The 19,664-nt window shown below is 48.5% G+C and overlaps 1 protein-coding gene across 1 annotated transcript in view; it reads left to right on the top strand.

Moving 5' to 3' along the window:
- CWC25 (CWC25 spliceosome associated protein homolog) overlaps nucleotides 1-19,664 on the top strand; it is a 33,540-nt gene that overhangs the window by 7,569 nt on the left and 6,307 nt on the right. The window contains exons 3-7 of the mRNA XM_045374873.3: nucleotides 10,880-11,116; nucleotides 13,529-13,598; nucleotides 16,317-16,444; nucleotides 17,142-17,205; nucleotides 19,168-19,379. Of these exons, the coding sequence (XP_045230808.1) occupies nucleotides 10,880-11,116; nucleotides 13,529-13,598; nucleotides 16,317-16,444; nucleotides 17,142-17,205; nucleotides 19,168-19,379 (711 nt within the window). The remainder of the gene's footprint in view (nucleotides 1-10,879; nucleotides 11,117-13,528; nucleotides 13,599-16,316; nucleotides 16,445-17,141; nucleotides 17,206-19,167; nucleotides 19,380-19,664) is intronic.

Genomic DNA, 19,664 nt, shown 5'->3' with positions numbered 1-19,664 from the left:
GCTCTGCCTCCCGGGTTTTTATGCCATTCTCCTGCCTCAGCCTCCCGAGCAGCCAGGACTACAGGCGCCCGCCACCTCGCCCGGCTAGTTTTTTTTTTTTGTGTTTTTTTAGTAGAGACGGAGTTTCACTGTGTTAGCCAGGATGGTCTCGAACTCCTGACCTCGTGATCCACCCGTCTCGGCCTCCCAAAGTGCTGGGATTACAGGCTTGAGCCACCGCGCCCGGCTGAAACCCCGTCTCTACTAAAAAATACAAAAAACTAGCCGGGCGAGGTGGCGGGCGCCTGTAGTCCCGGCTACTCGGGAGGCTGAGGCAGGAGAATGGCGTAAAAACCCGGGAGGCAGAGCTTGCAGTGAGCTGAGATCCGGCCACTGCACTCCAGCCTGGGCGACACAGCGAGACTCCGTCTCAAAAAAAAAAAAAAAAAAAAAAAAAAAAAAGATGCACAAGTGTAGAGAAAGGAGTCAGCATTGTTGCAGACTCATGCCTGCTTGTGTGTTGTGAATGGGGGAATGATTTTGTATGCTTTGTTTTGTTTTGTTTTGTTTTGCCCTACCACATGTCCTACAATATTGTAAAACACTAAGATCAGCATTTGGTTCCCTCCGCCCCCCCTCTTTTTGGTCTTTACTGCTGATGTATTTAGATGACTTGAGTATTCATCTGTTTGTTTGTATAGTTCTTTACATGGTGTCATGCTTTTAATTTATCCTATAAAATGCCACTAAAAAACTCTTTACTATTTAACAGTTCATTTCTGTGGTTCGGATCATGTTTTCTGTTTGTAATGAATCTCTCTTAGAACAAAGAAGACCTTTAATAGACATATTATTAGGGCTCACCAAGTCACGCTTTGCAACAGTGTTTCTTTAGTATTTACTGATAATATTGGAAAATTGCATTTCCCAGACACCAGTCTATGCTGGTGTTTTCAACCCTTGCACTTTAGAAGGAGCTTGGAAGGGCCGGGAACGGTGTCTCACACCTGTAATCCCAGCACTTTGGGAGGCCGAGGTGGGCGGATCACCCGAAGTCGGGACTTTGAGACCAGCCTTACCAACATGGTGAAACCCCGTCTCTACTAAAAAAAATACAGAATTAGCCCGGAGTGGTGGTGCACACCTGTAGTCCCAGCTACTCAGGAGGCTAAGGCAGGAGAATCGCTTGAACCCGGAAAGCAGAGTTTGCGGTGAGCTGAGATTGCACCACTGCACTCCAGTCTGGGCAGTAAGAACAAGACTCCATCACACACACACACCAAAAAAAAAAAAGAAAAAAAAGAAAGTTAGATGGGAGCAAGTCGCACCCGAGCAAATTTCCTCTGAAGAGAAGGGAGTGTGGGAGGCAAAGGCATATATGTGTTTTATTTATTTATTTATTATTTATTATTGTTATTATTTTATTTTATTTATTTTGAGATGACGTCTTGCTTTGTCTCCCAAGCTAAAGTGCAGTGGTGCGCGATCTCGGCTCACTGCAACCTCTGCCTCCCGAGTTCAAGCAATTCTTCTGCCTCAGCCTCCCGAGTAGCTGGGATTACAGGCATGCACCACTATGCCTGGCTAATTTTTGTATTTTTAATAGAGACAGGGTTTCACCATGTTGGCCAGGCTGGTCTCGAACTCCTGACCTTGTGATCCTCCTGCCTCGGCCTCCCAAAGTGCTAGGATTATAGGCATGAGCCACCGCGCCTGGCCTTATTATTAATTAATTAATTAATTTATTGAGACAGGGTCTTGGTCTGTCACCCTGGCTGGAGTGCAGTGGCACTATCACAGCTCACTACAGCCTTGACCTCCTGGGCTCAAGCCATCCTCCCACCTCAGCCTCACCTGGCCTTTTTTAGTTTTTTAAGACAGAGTCCAGCTGGGCATGGTGATTTATGCCTGTAATCCCAGCACTTGGGAGGCAAGGCCGGTGGATTGCTTGAGGTCAGGAGTTCAAGACCAACTTGGCCAACATGGTGAAACCCTGTCTCTACTAAAAATACAAAAACTTAGCCAAGTGTGGTGGTGTGTGTTTGTAGTCCCAGCTACTTGGGAGGCTGAGGCGGGAGAATCGCTTGAACCTGGGACGTGGAGGTTGCAGTGAGCCGAGGTTGTGCCACTGCACTCCAGCCTGGGTGACGGAGCAAGACTCTGTCTCAAAAAAAAAAAAGAAAGAAAGACGAGATCTGGCTCTGTCGCCCAGGCTGGAGTACAGTTGTGTGATCTTGGCTCACTGCAACCTCCACCTCCTGGTCTGAAGTCATCCTCCCACCTCAGCCTCCCAAGTAGCTGGGACCACAGGCACACACCACCATACCTGGCTAATTTTTGTATTTTTTGTAGAGACAGGGTTTTACCATGTTATCGAGGCTGGTCTTGAACTCCTGAGCTCAAACCATCTCCCATCTTGGCCTCCCAAAGTGCTGGGATTATAGGCGTGAGCCACCATGTAGACAGAGGGTCTCACTATGTTGCCCAGACTGGTCTTGACCTCCTGAGCTCAAGTGATCCTCCTGCCTGGGCCTTCCAAAGTGCTGAGATTACAGACGTGAGTCACCACACCCAGCTAATATACGGGTGTTTTATTTGTTTGTTTTGTTTGTTTTTTGAGATGGGGTCTCCCTCTGTCACCCAGGCTGGAGTCCAGTGGCACGATCTCGACTTACTGCAACCTCTGTCTCCCAGGTTCAAGCGATTCTTCTGCCTCAGGCTCCTGAGTAGCAGCTGGGATTACATCTGTGCGCCACCACACCCGGCTAATTTTTTTTTCTTTTTCTTTTTCTTTTTTTTGAGATGGAGTCTCGCTCTGTCACCCAGGCTGGAGTGCAGTGGTGTGATCTCGGCTCACTGCAAGCTCCGCCTCCTGGGTTCATGCCATTCTCCCGCCTCAGCCTCCTGAGTAACTGGGACTACAGGCGCCTGCCACCATGGCCGGCTAATTTTTTGTATTTTTAGTAGAGACTGGGTTTCACCGTGTTAGCCAGGATGGTTTCGGTCTCCTGACCTCGTGATCCGCCCACCTCGGCCTCCCAAAGTGCTGGGATTACAGGCGTGAGCCACCGAGCCCAGCCATGCCCGGCTAATTTTTGTATTTTTAGTAGAGACAGGGTTTCACTATATTGGCCAAGCTGGTCTTGAACTCCTGATCTTGTGATCTGCCCGCCTTGGCCTCCCAAAGTGCTGGGATTACAGACGTGAGCTGCCATGCCCAGCCAATATACACGTTTTAAAAGCTCCCTGGGTGATTCTTATGTTCAGCTTCAATTGAGAACTTGTTCTATATCCTTAATGACAGCAACAACAAAGATGCATAGATCATTTTGCTTTTAGAAGCTTTGCCTCCACTATGTCCTCATTTAAAAACTCAGTAATGATGAGAGATAGCAGTTACTAGCTCCACTTTATTTGTGTATGTATTTATTTTTTGAGATATTTATTTTTTGAGAGTTGTACTCTGTCACCCAGGCTGGAGTACAGTGATGTGATCATGGCTCACTGCACCCTTGACCCGAGCTCAAGGGATCCTCCCACCTTAGCCTCCTGAGTAGCTGGGACTACCGGTGTGTACCACCACACCTGGCTAATTTTTTATTTTTTTGTAGAGATGAGGTCTTTTTATTTTGCCCAGGCTGGTCTCAATCTCCTGGACTCAAATGATCCTCCTGCTTTGGCCTCTCAAACTGCTGAGATTATAGGTGTAGACATGAGCCACTGTACCCACCCTATTTTTTATTTCTTTTGAGATGGGGTCTTGCTTTGTTGCCCAGGCTAGTGTGTAGTGGTACAATCATAGTTCACTACAGGCTTAACCCTTGGGCTTAAGTGATCCTCTTGCCTCAGCCTCCAGAGTAGCTGGGACTACACGCATTTTTTGTAGAGGTGGAGTCTTGCTATGTTGCCAACACTATAGCTCCATTTTAGAGATGAGGATACAGAAGTGCACAGAAGGAACTAGCCCAGAGTTATCCAGAGGCCAAATCCTGTGGCTCTGGATCTCAGCTATGCGATGTGTTCTCTCATGAGAGGGCGTGAGTGGGCCTGATATTAGTTGAGTCCTTTTAAAACTAGATGGAGGCGGCCGGGCGCGGTGGCTCAAGCCTGTAATCCCAGCACTTTGGGAGGCCGAGGCGGGCGGATCACAAGGTCAGGAGATCGAGACCACAGTGAAACCCCGTCTCTACTAAAAATACAAAAAATTAGCCGGGCGCGGTGGCGGGCGCCTGTAGTCCCAGCTACTCAAGAGGCTGAGGCAGGAGAATGGCGGGAACCCGCGAGGCGGAGCTTGCAGTGAGCCGAGATCGCGCCACTGCACTCCAGCCTGGGCAACAGCGTGAGACTCCGTCTGAAAAAAAAACAAAAAACAAAAAAACTAGATAGAGGCTAGGGGCAGTGGCTCACGCCTTTAATCCCAGCATTTTGGGAGGCTGAGGTGGGTGGATCACTTGAGGTCTGGAGTTTGAGACCAGCCTGGCCAACATGGCGAAACCCCATCTTTACTGAAAATAATGAAAATTATTGCTGGGTGCGGTGGCTCACGCCTGTAATCCCAGCACTTTGGAAGGCCGAGGTGGGCGGATCACAAGGTCAGGAGTTTGAGACCAGCCTGACCAACATGGTGAAACCCTGTCTCAACTAAAAATACAAAAATTAGCCGGGCTTGATGGTGCACAGCTGTAATTCCAGCTACTCAGGAGGCTGAGGCAGGAGAATCGCTTGAACCTGTGAGGTGGAGGTTGCAGTGAGCTGAGATCATGCCATTGCACTCTAGCCTGGGCAACAGAAAAAAACAAACAAAAAAAGAGTAGATAGGGCCTGGTGCGGTGGCTCACACCTGTAATCCCAGCACTTTGGGAGGCCGAGACGGGCGAATCACAAGGTCAGGAGATCGAGACCATCCTGGCTAACACGGTGAAACCCCGTCTCTACTAAAAGTACAAAAAAAACTAGCCGGGCGAGGTGGCGGGCGCCTGTAGTCCCAGCTACTCGGGAGGCTGAGGTTGGAGAATGGCGTAAACCCAGGAGGCGGAGCTTGTAGTGAGCCGAGTTCGCGCCACTGCACCCCAGCCTGGGTGACAGAGCAAAGACTCCGTCTCAAAAAAAAAAAAAAAAAAAAAAAAAAAAGAAACCCTGTCTCTACTAAAAAATACGAAAAACTAGCTGTGCAAGGTGGCGGGTGCCTGTAGTCCCAGCTACTCGGGAGGCTGAGGCAGGAGAATGGTGTAAACCCGGGAGGCGGAGCTTGCAGTGAACTGCGGAGCTTGCAGTGAACTGAGATCCGGCCACTGCACTCCAGGCTGGGCGACAGAGCAAGACTCCATCTCAAAAAAAAAAAAAAAAAAAAAAAAAAGTAGATAGATCCATACAGTTACTATTTTTCTTTTTTTTTGAGATGAAGTCTCCCTCTGTTGCCCAGGCTGGAGTGCAGTGGTGCGATCTGGGCTCACTACAATCTCCGCCTCCCGTGTTCACACCATTCTCCTGCCTCAGCCTCCCAAGTAGCTGGGACTACAGGCGCCCGCCACCACGCCTGGCTAGTTTTTTGTATTTTTTTTTATTTATTTATTTATTTTTTTTTTTTTGAGACGGAGTCTCACGCTGTTGCCCAGGCTGGAGTGCAGTGGCGCGATCTCGGCTCACTGCAAGCTCCGCCTCCTGGGTTCACGCCATTCTCCTGCCTCAGCCTCCTGAGTAGCTAGGACTACAGGCGCCCGCCACCGCGCCCGGCTAATTTTTTGTATTTTTAGTAGAGACGGGGTTTCACTGTGGTCTCGATCTCCTGACCTTGTGATCCGCCCGCCTCGGCCTCCCAAAGTGCTGGGATTACAGGCTTGAGCCACCGCGCCCGGCCGTTTTTTGTATTTTTAGTAGAGATGGCGTTTCACCGTGTTAGCCAGGATGGTCTCGCTCTCCTGACCTCGTGATCCACCGGCCTCGGCCTCCCAAAGTACTGGGATTACAGGTGTGAGCCACCGCGCCCGGCCACAGTTACTATTTTATAGCAGTTTCCATCTTCATTCTTTTTTTTTTTGAAATGGAGTCTGGCTGTATCACCCAGGCTGGAGTGTAGAGGTGTGATCTTGGCTCACTGTAACCTCTCCCTCCTGGGTTCCAGCGATTCTCCTGCCTCAGCCTACTGACTAGCTGGGATTACAGGCGTGCACCACCATATTGGGCTAATTTTCATATTTTTGTAGAGACAGTTTTGCCTTTTGGCCAGGCTGGTCTCGAATTCCTGACCTCAAGCCTGCCTTGGCCTCCCAAAGTGTAGGGATTACAGGCGTGAGCCACCGCGCCTGGCCCCATCTTCATTGTTCCCGTCCATTTGTATTTGATCCTGTTGTGTTTCCCCTGGAAATCTGTTGCTCCTTTGACCACAGGTTCCTGGTCCTCCTGACTTTATACACGATTCCTTCTTTTTCCTTAATTTTTTTTTTTTTTGAAACAGTCTTACTCTGTCGTCCAGGCTAGAATGGAATGGCACGATCTCGGTTCACTGCAACCTCCAGCTCCCCGGCTCAAGCGATTCTCCTGCCTCAGCATCCCAAGTAGTTGGGACTATAGGCATGTGCCCACCACCACCGGCTAAATTTTGTATTTTTAGTAGAGACGAGGTTTCACCATACTGGCCAGGCTGTTCTCGAATTCTTGACCTTGGGTGATCTGCCTGCCTTGGCCTCCCAAAGTGCTATGATTACAGGCGTGAGCCATGGCACCTGGCTGGTTTTATTTTTGTTATTTATTTTATTTTGTTCTTTTTTTTTTTAAGACACAGGGTCTCACTCTGTCACCCAGGCTGGAATACAGTGGTGCGATCATGGCTCACTGCAGCCTTGAACTCCTGGGCTCAAAAATCCTCCTGCCTCAGCCTCCCAAGTAGCTGGGACTACATTGAAAAAATAAAAAATCAGGGAGGCATGGTGGTGCATCCCTGTAGTCCAACAGTCTCCATTTTTGGAGACAACAGTGGTGCGATCTCGGCTCACTGTAACCTCTGCCTCCTGGGTTTAAGCAATCCTCCTGCCTCAGCCTCCTGAGTAGCTGGGACTACAGGTGCGCGCCACCAGGCCCAGCTAATTTTTGTATTTTTAGTAGGGACAAGGTTTCATCATGTTGGCCTGGATGGCCTCAATCTCTTGACCTCGTGGTCTGCCCGTCTTGGCCTCCCAAAGTGCTGGGATTATAGGTGTGAGTCACCGTGCCCGGCCTAATTTTTTTGTATTTTTAGTAGAGACGGCATTTCACCATGTTGGCCAGGTTGGTCTCAAACTCCTGACCTGAAGTGATCTGCCCACTTAGGCCTCCCAAAGTGCTGGGATTGGCCGGGCGCGGTGGCTCAAGCCTGTAATCCCAGCACTTTGGGAGGCCGAGACGGGCGGATCACAAGGTCAGGAGATCGAGACCATCCTGGCTAACACGGTGAAACTCTGTCTCTACTAAAAAATAGAAAAAAACTAGCCGGGCGAGGTGGCGGGCGCCTGTAGTCCCAGCTACTGGGGAGGCTGAGGCAGGAGAATGGCGGGAACCCGGGAGGCGGAGCTTGCAGTGAGCTGAGATCCGGCCACTGCACTCCAGCCTGGGCGACAGAGCGAGACTCCGTCTCAAAAAAAAAAAAAAAAAAAAAACAAAGTGCTGGGATTACAGATGTGAGCCGCTGTGCCTGGCCCCATGATCAATTCTGTTTTTTTTTTTTTTTTTTGAGACCGAGTCTCGTACTGTCACCCGGGTTGGAGTACAATGGTGGGATCTCAGCACACTGCAACCTCTGCTTCTCAGGTTCAAGCGATTCTTCTCCCTCAGCCTCCCGAGTAGCTTGGACTACAGGCATGTACCACCATGCCTGGCTAGTTTTTTGTATTTTTAGTAGAGACAGGATTTCACCGTGTTAGCCAGGCTGATCTCAATCTCCTGACCCCATGATCAGCCTGTCTTGGCCTCCCAAAGTGCTAGAATTACAGGTGTGAGCCACTGTGCCCAGCTGATCAATTCTTAATTATAGACTACAGTGTTTCTCAGACTCATTTTTTTAATATGAAAAAAAAATTCTAAAGGGTCTTGGGGCTGTGTGCGGTTGCTCATGCCTGTAATCCCAGCACTTTGGGAGGCCAAGGCGGGCAGATCATGAGATCAGGAGATCGAGACCAGCCTGGCCAACGTGGTAAAACCCCATCTACTAAAAGTATGAAAAATTAGCCAGTCTTGGTGGCATATGCCTATAGTCCCAGCTACTCAGGAGGCTGAGGCAGGAGAATCACTTGAACCCGGGAGGCAGAGGTTGCAGTGAGCCAAGATTGCACCACTGTACTCCAGCCTGGGCAACAGAGTGAGACTTCATCTGGGAAAAAAAAGAAAAAGAGTCATGGCTGTCCAGTGTTGGTTTAAATTATTCTTACTAAAAATGTCCAAGCATGCAGCTAGGAAAACATTCTTTATGCTCACAGTTGTTACATAGCCTCAAAAACAAGTATACACATTTAAAAGGTCATATTCAGGCTGGGCACGGTGCCTCACCACTAATCCCAGCACTTTGGGAGGCTGAGGCAGGAGGATCACTAGAGGCCAGTAGTTTGAGACCAGCCTGGGCAACATGGCAAGTCCCATCTCTATAAGCATTGAAAAAATTGGCCGGGCGCGGTGGCTCAAGCCTGTAATCCTAGTACTTTGGGAGGCCGAGACGGGCGGATCACGAGGTCAGGAGATCGAGACCATCCTGGCTCACATGGTGAAACCCCATCTCTACTAAAAAAATACAAAAAACTAGCCGGGCGAGGTGGTGGGCGCCTGTAGTCCCAGCTACTCGGGAGGCTGAGGCAGGAGAATGGCGTAAACCCAGGAGGCGGAGCTTGCAGTGAGCTGAGATCTGGCCACAGCACTCCAGCCTGGGTGACAGAGCAAGACTCCGTCTCAAAAAAAAAAAAAAAAAAAAAGAAAAAAGAAAAAATCAGGGAGGCATGGTGGTGCATCCCTGTAGTCCCAGCTACTTGGGAGGCTGAGGCAGGAGGATTTTTGAGCCCAGGAGTTCAAGGCTTCAGTGAGCCATGATCGCACCACTGCATTCCAGCCTGGGTGACAGAGTGAGACCCTGTGTCTTTAAAAAAAAAAAAAAAAAAAATGGCTGGGCGCGGTGGCTCAAGCCTGTAATCCCAGCACTTTGGGAGGCCGAGACGGGCGAATCACGAGGTCAGGAGATAGAGACCATCCTGGCTAACATGGTGAAACCCCATCTCTACTAAAAAATACAAAAAACTACCCGGGTGAGGTGGCGGGCGCCTGTAGTCCCAGCTGCTTGGGAGGCTGAGGCAGGAGAATGGCGTAAACCCGGGAGGTGGAGCTTGCAGTGAGCTGAGATCCAGCCACTGCACTCCAGCCTGGGTGACAGAGCGAGACTCCGTCTCAAAAAAAATAAATAAAAAATTAAAAAAGCACAAAAAAGTCATATTCAAAAAACATTCAATTTCAGGTTATAGATAATACTGTCGATGAAACTACTTTTCTGCTTGCAGTGTGAATGTAGTTTTGGCTGCTTCCATGCATGCTCTTATGAATGTAGCCTACCTTTACTGTCTGTGGTATGAGGGTTCCACTTTCTCACCACTTTTTCTCCCAGAACCCCAGGGAAATGTTTGTGTGGCATGATGCTGTGACTTAATTTGGCCCCTAGATGGCGAGATCAGGGTTTATTCACTTGTGAATCCCAGATAGTTACCTAATGATTCATGTATTCAGTGTTTGGCTCTTTTGGCTTGAAAGTGTCACTTACTCAGTTACCTCTGATTTTTTCCCATCATGCCCTCGAATGTGTAGTGTTACCGCTGGTGTCTGAGTGCCCGCGAGCACCAAGATGCACAATCAATGCAACTGCGTATGTGGTCACTGAAATTGTTCTTGATGGTAAGATGGTGGTGTAGAATGTGCTTGTTCAATGTTTTAGGTCATCTTGGAAATGAAAGCAAAATATAAAGACCTTGTAAAGGACACTTGAGGAGCTCTGAGCCAAGATCCACGCCCCATGTTGAGGAACACTGGTTTTCCTTATAAATTGCTTTATGTGTGTGAATATTCTCTCTCCATTCACTCGTAAGCCTCATGAGGACAGGCACCATTTATTTATTTATTTGAGACAAGGTCTGGCTCCGTCACCCAGGCAGGAGTGCAGTGGCGTCATCTTACTGCAACCTCTGCCTCCCAGGTTCAAGTGATTTTCCTGCCTCACCCCTCCGAATAGATGGGATTACAGGCACCCACCACCATGCCTGGCTAATGTTTTGTATTTTTAGTAGAGACCGGGTTTTGTTATGTTGGCCAGGCTAGTGTCGAACTCCTGACCTCAAGTGATCCGCCCGCTTCAGCCTCCCAAAGTGGTGGGATTACAGGCATGAGCCACAGAACGCGACCCATACTATTTCTTTTTTTTTTTTTTTTTGAGACGGAGTCTCGTTCTGTCACCGAGGCTGGAGTGCAGTGGCGTGATCTCGGCTCACTGCAAGCTCCGCCTCCCAGATTCACGCCATTCTCCTACCTCAGCCTCCTGAGTAGCCGGGACTACAAGGCGCCTGCCACCACGCCTGGGTAATTTTTTTGTATTTTTTAGTAGAGACAGGGTTTCACCGTGTTAGCCAGGATAGTCTCGATCTCCTGACCTCGTGATCTGCCCGCCTCTGCCTCCCAAAGTGCTGGGATTACAGGCGTGAACCACGGCACCCGGCCCTCAACCCACACTATTTCTTGATGCCGGCCACTGCCAGGGTGCTGTGTTTATTGCATGGTAGGTGCCAGTAGAATGAATTCTCTGATCAGCTGTGGTTCTCTCTCCCTTGTGTTCAGGTTTTATGTGTAGGTTTGCAGAAGTCTGCTTTTTAAAGAAATTCTGTTTCTTTTTCTTCCCTTGAACCAGGAAAAAAGAAGAAAAGTTGGACTGGATGTACCAGGGTCCTGGTGGGATGGTGAACCGTGATGAGTACCTGCTGGGGCGCCCCATTGACAAATATGTTTTTGAGAAGATGGAGGAGAAGGAGGCAGGCTGCTCTTCTGAAACAGGACTCCTCCCAGGCTCTATCTTTGCCCCATCAGGTGCCAATTCCCTTCTTGACATGGCCAGCAAGATCCGGGAGGACCCACTGTTCATCATCAGGTACTAATGGGGGGCTGGGAAGGGGGTTTGTTGCAGATGCTTTGAGACCCTGCTAAGGCCATTGATTCTCTTGCTTTACAGTTTTCCCTTTGCTTTTATCTGCCATATAAATGATTTGTTTCCATTTGGGCTTCCTGATGCTGGGAAGGAGGCTCTAGTAAGTGTGCCTGCCTGACCTAGGCCATATGCAAAGATACTGGCCAATGCACCAGCCCAGCTTTATTCATTTACCTTTGGCTCTTAAACAAAAATAGGAGTCAGAAACAAGGTGAAAAAGGTTGTCACCTTCTTAGAAGCTTGGGAATATGTGTAGTGCTGGCCAAGTGGGTGAACAGGCCTTCTTACCCACATTTCTTTATTCAGGTGGTGAGGGGAAGGGAAGAAGAACCCTTCAAAAAGAAACTTGCAAATCTTACTTGAAACCCTAGTATGTAATATTAGAGTTGCAGTTTGGGTGCTAAATGAAGATAGACTGTGCATATTATTATTTATTTTAGTTTAGTTTGCATTTTAATTCCAGTATATAAGATTCAACGTTTAAATATGTTTATTTTTTATTTACAGTTTTTTTTTTTTCTTTTTTTTTTTTTTTTGAGACAGAGTCTCGCTCTGTTGCCCAGCCTGGAGTATAGTGGCGCGACCTCAGCTCACTGCAACCTCCACCTCCTGGGTTCAAGCAATTCTACCTGCCTCAGCCTCCCAAATAGTTGGGATTACAGGTGCCCACCACCACGTCCGGCTAATTTTTGTATTTTTATTAGAAATGGGGTTTTGCCATGTTGGCCAGGCTGGTCTCCAACTCCTGACTTCAGGTCATCCGCCCACCTCAGCCTCCCTAAGTGCTGGGATTACAGGCATGAGCCACCATGTCTGGCCTAGTTACAGTTTTTCTTTTGCAAATTATCTTTAAAGTTATTTATCTTAACCATATCCTGGAATAAAACAAAAGAAAAAATAGTTATTTATCAAAGATATTGTATAGGTTGCAAATATTTTGTCCCATTTTTTTAGTGTCTTAGTTTATCGTGGTAAAATATACGTAACATAGAATGTCCCATTTTAACCATTTTCATATGTACAGTTCAGTGTATTAAATACATTCACAGTGTTGCTGGGCGCGGTGGCTTGTGCCTGTAATCCCAGCACTTTGGGAGGCCGAGGCGGTGGATCACAAGGTCAGGAGATTGAGACCATCCTGGCTAACATGGTGAAACCCCGTCTCTACTAAAAATACAAAAAATTAGCCGGGCGTGGTGGCGGGCGCCTGTAGTCCCAGCTACTCGAGAGGCTGAGGCAGGAGAATGGTGTGAACCCGGGAGGCGGAGCTTGCAGTGAGCTGAGATTGCACCACTGCACTCCAGCCTGGGCAACAGAGCAAGACTCTGTCTCAAAATAAATAAATAAATACATTCACAGTGTTGGGCAACCATCACCACAGCCTGTCTCCAGAACTCTTTCGCCATTCTGAATTGAAATTCTATACCTATCAAAAACAACTCACAGCTGGGTACAGTGGATCACACCTGTAATCCCAGCACTTAGCGAGGCTGAGATGGATGGATTGCTTGAGCCCAAGAAATTGAGATCAGCCTGAGCAACATGGTGAAACCCCATCTCTATAAGAAATACAAAAATTAGCTGGGCATGGTGGTGGGTGCCTATAGTCCCAGCTACTTGGGAAGCTGATGTGGCAGTATCACTTGAGCCCAGGCGATCAAGGCTGCAGTGAGCCGTGATCATGCCAGTGTACTGCAGCCTGGACGACTGAGCATGACTCTTTTTTTTTTTTTTTTTTTGAGACAATCTCTTATATTTGGGGGAGATTTTTGGCTTTGACACCATCATGTAGTTTTTTATTTATTTATTTTTTTTGAGACAGGGTCTCACTCTGTCACCCAGACTGGAGTGCAATGGCACAATCTCAGCTCACTGCAACCTCTGCCTCCTGGGTTTAAGTTATTCTCCCACCTCAGCCTCCCGAGTAGCCAGGACTGTAGGTGTGTGCTACCACACCTGGCTAATTTTTGTGGGGTTTTTTTTTGTTAGAGACGAGGTTTCACCATGTTGGCGAGGCTGATCTTGAACTTCTGACCTCAAGTGATCTGCCTGCCTCAGCCTCCCAGAGTGTTGGGATTACAGGTGTGAGATGAGCCACTGCACCCAGCCCCATCATCATGTAGATTTTTTTTTTTTTTTTTTTAGAGACAAGAGTCTTGCTCTATCGCCCAGGCTGGAGTGCAGTGGCACGATCTTGGCTCACTGCAATCTCCGCCTCCCAGGTTCAAGCGATTCTCCTCCCACAGTCTCCCAAGTAGCTGGGATTACAGGTGTGCACACCACCACACCCAGGTCATACTCCATAGAATTTGGAGAAAAGAAATAGTCATGAATTTTATAATTATCTCTATTTAGGAAGAAGGAGGAGGAGAAAAAACGAGAGGTATTAAATAATCCAGTGAAAATGAAGAAAATCAAAGAATTGGTAAGTAGTGTATCAGATAAGCACCAAGAGCATCTTTTAGCCATATAACGTGAGAACCTCTCTCCATTTACTCTCAACTTACCGGGGGAAAACAGAATGGCCTCTAAAACTTTTGTCTTTTAGAGACCATCTCGTGGCTATTTTATGTAATCTTTTTCTTTTTTTGAGACGGAGTTTCAATCTTGTTGCCCAAGCTGGAGTGCAATGGTGCGATCTCGGCTCACCGCAACCTCCATCTCCTGGGTTCAAGTGATTTTCCTGCCTCAGCCTCCCTAGTAGCTGGGGTTACAGGCATGTGCCACCACGCCCGGCTTATTTTGTATTTTTTTTTTTTTTTTTTGAGACGGAGTCTCGCTCTGTCGCCCAGGCTGGAGTGCAGTGGCGCAATCTCGGCTCACTGCAAGCTCCGCCTCCCGGGTTCACGCCATTCTCCTGCCTCAGGATCCCGAGTAGCTGGGACTACAGGCGCCCGCCCCTGCGCCCGGCTAATTTTTTCTATTTTTAGTAGAGACGGGGTTTCACCATGGTCTCGATCTCCTGACCTTGTGATCCGCCCACCTCGGCCTCCCAAAGTGCTGGGATTACAGGCGTGAGCCACCACGCCCGGCCAATATTTTGTATTTTTAGTAGAGATGGGGTTTCTTCATATTGGTGAGGCTGGTTATTTTATGTAATCTTAATTTGTTAAGCTTAATTAAACTTGATTTTGGTTGAAAGTCTTTTGGGTGGGAGAATGCACCATGTGATGTCATTTTTCCAGAAAAAGAGTGTGGGCTAAGCGTGTGGAAAGCATTACCATTCGGTGTGTTCAGGAGGTCCGAGGATGCCCTTGGTCATGGTATAAAGCTTCCAGGGGCTGGGCGTGGGTGGATCACCCGAGGTCGGGAGTTCAAGACCAGCCTGACCAACATGGAGAAACCCAGTCTCTACTAAAAATACAAAATTAGCCGGGGTGGTGGTGCATGCCTGTAATCCCAGCTAAGGGGAGGCTAAGGCAGGAGAATCGCTTGAACCTAGGAGATGGAGGTTGCAGTGAGCTAAGATCGTGTCATTGCACTCCAGCCTGGGCAACAAGAGCGAAACTCTGTCTCAAAAAAAAAAAAAAAAGGCTGGCCGGGCGCGATGGCTCAAGCCTGTAATCCCAGCACTTTGGGAGGCCGAGACGGGCGGATCACGAGGTCAGGAGATCGAGACCATCCTGGCTAACACGGTGAAACCCCGTCTCTACTAAAAAATACAAAAAACTAGCCGGGCGCGGTGGCGGGCGCCTGTAGTCCCAACTACTCGGGAGGCTGAGGCAGGAGAATGGCGTGAACCCGGGAGGCGGAGCTTGCAGTGAGCTGAGATCCGGCCACTGCACTCCAGCCTGGGCGGCAGAGCGAGACTCCGTCTCAAAAAAAAAAAAAAAAAAAAAAGGCTTCTAGGGCCCACTTATTCACATGACATATTATGTAATTGTGTCTTGGATCAGTTGGTAAGGAAAATTAAAGCTTGACCTTGCAGTTCCTGACTGCTTTCAATGGAATGGGAATTCCTTTGACACAGAATGGAAACTCCTAGGCAGTGGTTTTGGTGACTGTTTAAAAACACAAATTCTTAGTCTCACCTACCAGATACCAGTTCAGTAGTTGGGGTTGTTAGTGCACAGCCTGGGTTAAGACCCTTCCCCTGGTGTGTTGACAGGGAACCCCCATAATGTCCTGGACTTCTGTAGACCCAGAGGCATGGAGTCAGGCAGTTTGTGCATGAGCCACACCCCTCAAAGGAGACTGACTGGGGTCTCAGTAATCTTTTTTTTTTTTTTTGGAGGTGGAGTCTCACTCTGTTGCCCAGGCTGGAGTGCAGTGGCGTGATCTCAGCTGACTGCAAGCTCCGCCTCCTGGGTTCACACCATTCTCCTGCCTCAGCCCCCCGAGTAGCTGGGACTACAGGTGCCTGCCACCACGCCCAGCTAATTTTTTGTGTTTTTAGTAGTGACGGTGTTTTACTGTGTTAGCCAGGATGGTCTCGATCTCCTGACCTCGTGATCTGCCCACCTCGGCCTCCCAAAGTGCTGGGATTACGGGTGTGAGCCACCGTGCCTGGGCTTTTTTTTTTTTTTTTCTTTTAATGAGATGGAGTCTCACTCTGTCACCCAGGCTGCTAGAGTGCAGCAGTGCGATCTCGGCTCACTGCAACCTCTGCCTCCTGGGTTCAAGTGATTCTTCTGCCTCAGCTTCCTGAGTAACTGGGACTACAAGCACACATCACCACACCCTGCTAATTTTTGTATTTTTAGTAGAGATGGGGTTTCACCATATTGGCCAGGCTGATCTTGAACTTCTGACCTTGTGATCCTCCCGCCTCAGCCTCCCAAAGTACTGGGATTACAGGAGTGAGCCACCATGCCCAGCCAGTAATCTTTTTTTTTTTTTTTGAGACACAGTTTCACTCTGTCGCCCAGGCTGGAGTGCAGTGGCACAATCTCGGCCCACTACAACCTCTGCCTCCCGGTTCAGGTGTTTCTTGTACCTCAGCCTCCCAAGTAGCTGCCATTACAGGTGCCCAGCTAATTTTTGTATTTTTAGTAGAGATGGGGTTTTGCCATGTTGGCAAGGCTGGTCTCCAACTCCGGATCTCAAGTGATGATCTGCTCGACTTGGCCTCCCAAAGTGCTGGAATTACAGGCACTGGCTGGTCTCAGTAATCTTGTGTGTTTGTGTTCTCGGCATTTTCCAGTTGCAAATGAGTCTGGAAAAAAAGGAGAAGAAGAAAAAGAAGGAGAAGAAAAAGAAGCACAAGAAACATAAGCACAGAAGCTCGAGTAGTGATCGTTCCAGCAGTGAGGATGAGCACAGTGCAGGGAGGTGAGCATGTGGCGACTGGCCTCCCTTCTCGTTGATTCACTTGCTCATTCACTCATTCATTCCACAGACATGAACACCTGCCCTGTGCTGGGAGCTGCCAGGTACTGGGCATTCAGTAATGAATACTTGAACATGGGCCCTGTGCCCACAGAGCTTGCCATCTAATGCTAGAGTTCCCTGGAGATGCTAAATGTGAGTGGGTATCTCGGCCATGCTGCTGGAGAGAGACCCTTAATGGAGCTGACTTTAGCCTAGTAGGTCTTAGGTAGGTCAGACATCCTGGGGGTGACTGTTTCATCTCAGCTTAGGATTCCTTCAAGACTGAAGTGGGCTTTATATATGTTATTTTTAATGGACGGTGGCCCATGTGGTCCCATTCTGCGTGTCTTCCCGTGGGAGCAGTCAGCTCCGCCGCTGCTGAGTCACTATTCATCCCCGGAATAGCAGCATGAAGTGAGAGGAGAATGTCTTCAGGCGTTGGGGCTTAGAAGCGAGGCCCACACTTTTTCACAGGAAAATTTGACTGTGCTGATGCATCTTTCGGCATAAACAGTTCAAATAGAGAAACGTACTGCCAGGTAACAGCTGGGAGGCGGAAAGGTCACATTGGAAGCAAGAAGCATGGTTCAGCATAAGATACTTAAATTGGACCTATATGTATTTTCTTTTTCAATGACTGTGTATTTTAATCTCTTAGATCTCAGAAGAGGATGGCAAATTCCTCCCCTGTTTTGTCCAAAGTCCCTGGATATGGCTTACAGGTAGGGATGTGGGCTCCTTGAAAGGAGTGACTATAGGACTGTGGGATATGCCACTTGGACAATGTGGATAGCAGGGAGGTGGGCAGTGAAGCCTGGGCTGCTGGGAAACAGGTCCCTTCTTATCCCTGAGCATCTTCTTGTGGCTGACGACCCTCTGAGCAGAGAGACTAAACCACCAATGGGGCATTGAGGCATTCTACCCATCCCTCTACAAATAATTTACATGAAATGCACATATTTTAAGTGTATAGGTGGTTTTTTTTTTTTTTTTTTAGACAGAATCTCGCTTGTCACTCAGGCTGGAGTACAGTGGCGTGATCTTGGCTCACTGCAACCTCTGCCTCCTGGGTTCAAGCTATTCTCCTGCCTTAGCCTCCCAAGTAGCTGGGATTACAGACGCCCACCACCATGCCCAGCTAATTTTTGTATTTTTAGTAGAGTCAGGGTTTTGCCTGTTGGCCAGGATGGTCTTGAACTCCTGACCTCAGGTGATCCTCCCGCCTTGGTCTCCCAAAGTGCTGGGATTACAGGCGTGAGCCAGTGTGCCTCGCCTAAGTGTATAGGTTGATTTTTGACAAACATAAATTGGCTGTTTTTTTTTTTTTTTGAGTAGCAGCGCATCATTATTTTGCCCAGGCTGGTCTCAAACTCCTGAGCTTAAGCAATCTTCTGAGTAGCTGGAAGGGCAAGCTCAAGGCACCTGGCTTGCCTTCTGTATTTCTGTATTTTTGTGTTTTTTTTGAGATGGAGTTTCACTCTTCTTGCCCAGGCTAGAGTGTGATGGCACGATCTCAGCTCACTGCAACCTCGACCTCCTGGGTTCAAGCGATTTTCCTGCCTCAGCCTCCCGAGTCGCTGGGATTACAGGCATGTGCCACCACACCCAGCTGATTTTGTATTTTTAGTAGAGACGGGGTTTCTCCATGTCGCCCAGGCTGGAGTGCAGTGGCGCAATCTCAGCTCATTGCAACATCTGCCTCCTGGGTTCAAGCGATTGTCCTGAGTAGCTGGGATTACAGGTGCCCGCCACGATGCCTGGCTAATTTTTGTATTTTTAGTAGAGATGGGGTTTCTCCATGTTGGTCAGGCTGGTCTCGAACTCCTGGCTTCAAGCTATCTGCCCGCGTCAGCCTCCCAAAGTTCTGGGATCACAGGCGTGAGCCACTGTGCCCGGCCTCGTATTTCTGTATTTTTAACCTTAGGTCCTGTCCTCCATGCTTCTGCGTCTTGCTCTTCCTTAACCTATAGTGAAGACCCAAGCCAGGTATATTCTTTTCTTTTTTTTTTTTTGAGAGGGAGTCTCGCTCTGTCGCCCAGGCTGGACCTACCATACCCAACTAATTTTTAAATATTTTGTAGAGACAGGGTCTCACTAGTTGCTCTGAGTGGTGTCAAACTCTTGATCTCAGGCAGTCCTCCTGCCTCCATCTCCCAAAGTGTTGGGATTAAAGGTGTGAACGACTGCACCTGGCTGACTGAAGGAGATTCTTTTAGGGGATTCTGCAGATAACTAAGTTTATACAGTTCTCTGTGATAATTCTATGTGATGATATTGGTGTGCCCAATGAGCTCCTTATGTAACATCTCCTGTTTCACTGCCTTTTCTTTTTTTCTTTTGAGACGGAGTCTTGCTCTGTCGCCCAGGCTGGAGTGCAGTGGCGCGATCTTGACTCACTGCAACCTATGCCTCCCGGGTTTAAGCAATTCTCTTGCCTCAGCCTCCCGAGTAGCTGGGATTACAAGTGCCTACAACCAGGCCCGGCTAATTTTTGTATTTTTAGTAGAGATGGGGTTTCATCATGTTGGCCAGGCTGGTCTCAAACTCCTGACCTCAGGTGATCCACCCGCCTAGGCCTCCCAAAGTGCTGGGATTACAGACGTGAGCCACCGTGCCCGGCTGCATTGTCTCCTGAATCGCTGGATTTTCCAGGTGAATAATTTCTCTTTTCCTTAATGACGTAGGTCAGGAACTCTGACCGTAACCAGGGTCTTCAGGGTCCTCTGACAGCCGAGCAAAAGAGAGGGCATGGGATGAAGAACCATTCCAGATCCAGAAGCTCCTCCTACTCACCCCCCAGACATGCAAGCAAGAAGAGTACCAGGGAAGCAGGGTCCCGGGACAGGAGGTCTCGATCCCCGGGCAGAAGGTCATGGTCCCCAAGGCCCAGCAAACCGTGAGTGTGGGATTCACTGGGAAATAACCTGTGACTGTGGGGGCATGGTCCCTGCAGGCATTTGCTTTTGCTTTTGGAGATGTCCATCCATCGACTTTCCCAAATGTCTTTGCTTTGGTATTTCCTTTACATCATTTTTTTTCCACCTCTATGTAAAGCTCAGGCATCCAAAGCTACGTATCTGTAGGTGTATACTGTGCTTTGGGAGCTCTGGGTGAGTCTGACATCAAACCCTATTCCTTTATTTTTCTCATACTTGTGCCCTCTGCTTAGATTATACCTCTA

This window comes from Macaca fascicularis, chromosome 16 (assembly GCF_037993035.2).
Source record: "Macaca fascicularis isolate 582-1 chromosome 16, T2T-MFA8v1.1".
In the NCBI taxonomy this organism is placed as follows: Eukaryota; Metazoa; Chordata; class Mammalia; order Primates; family Cercopithecidae; genus Macaca; species Macaca fascicularis.
Note: the sequence above shows the minus strand (reverse complement) of the source record. Positions and strands in the feature narration are given on the sequence as shown.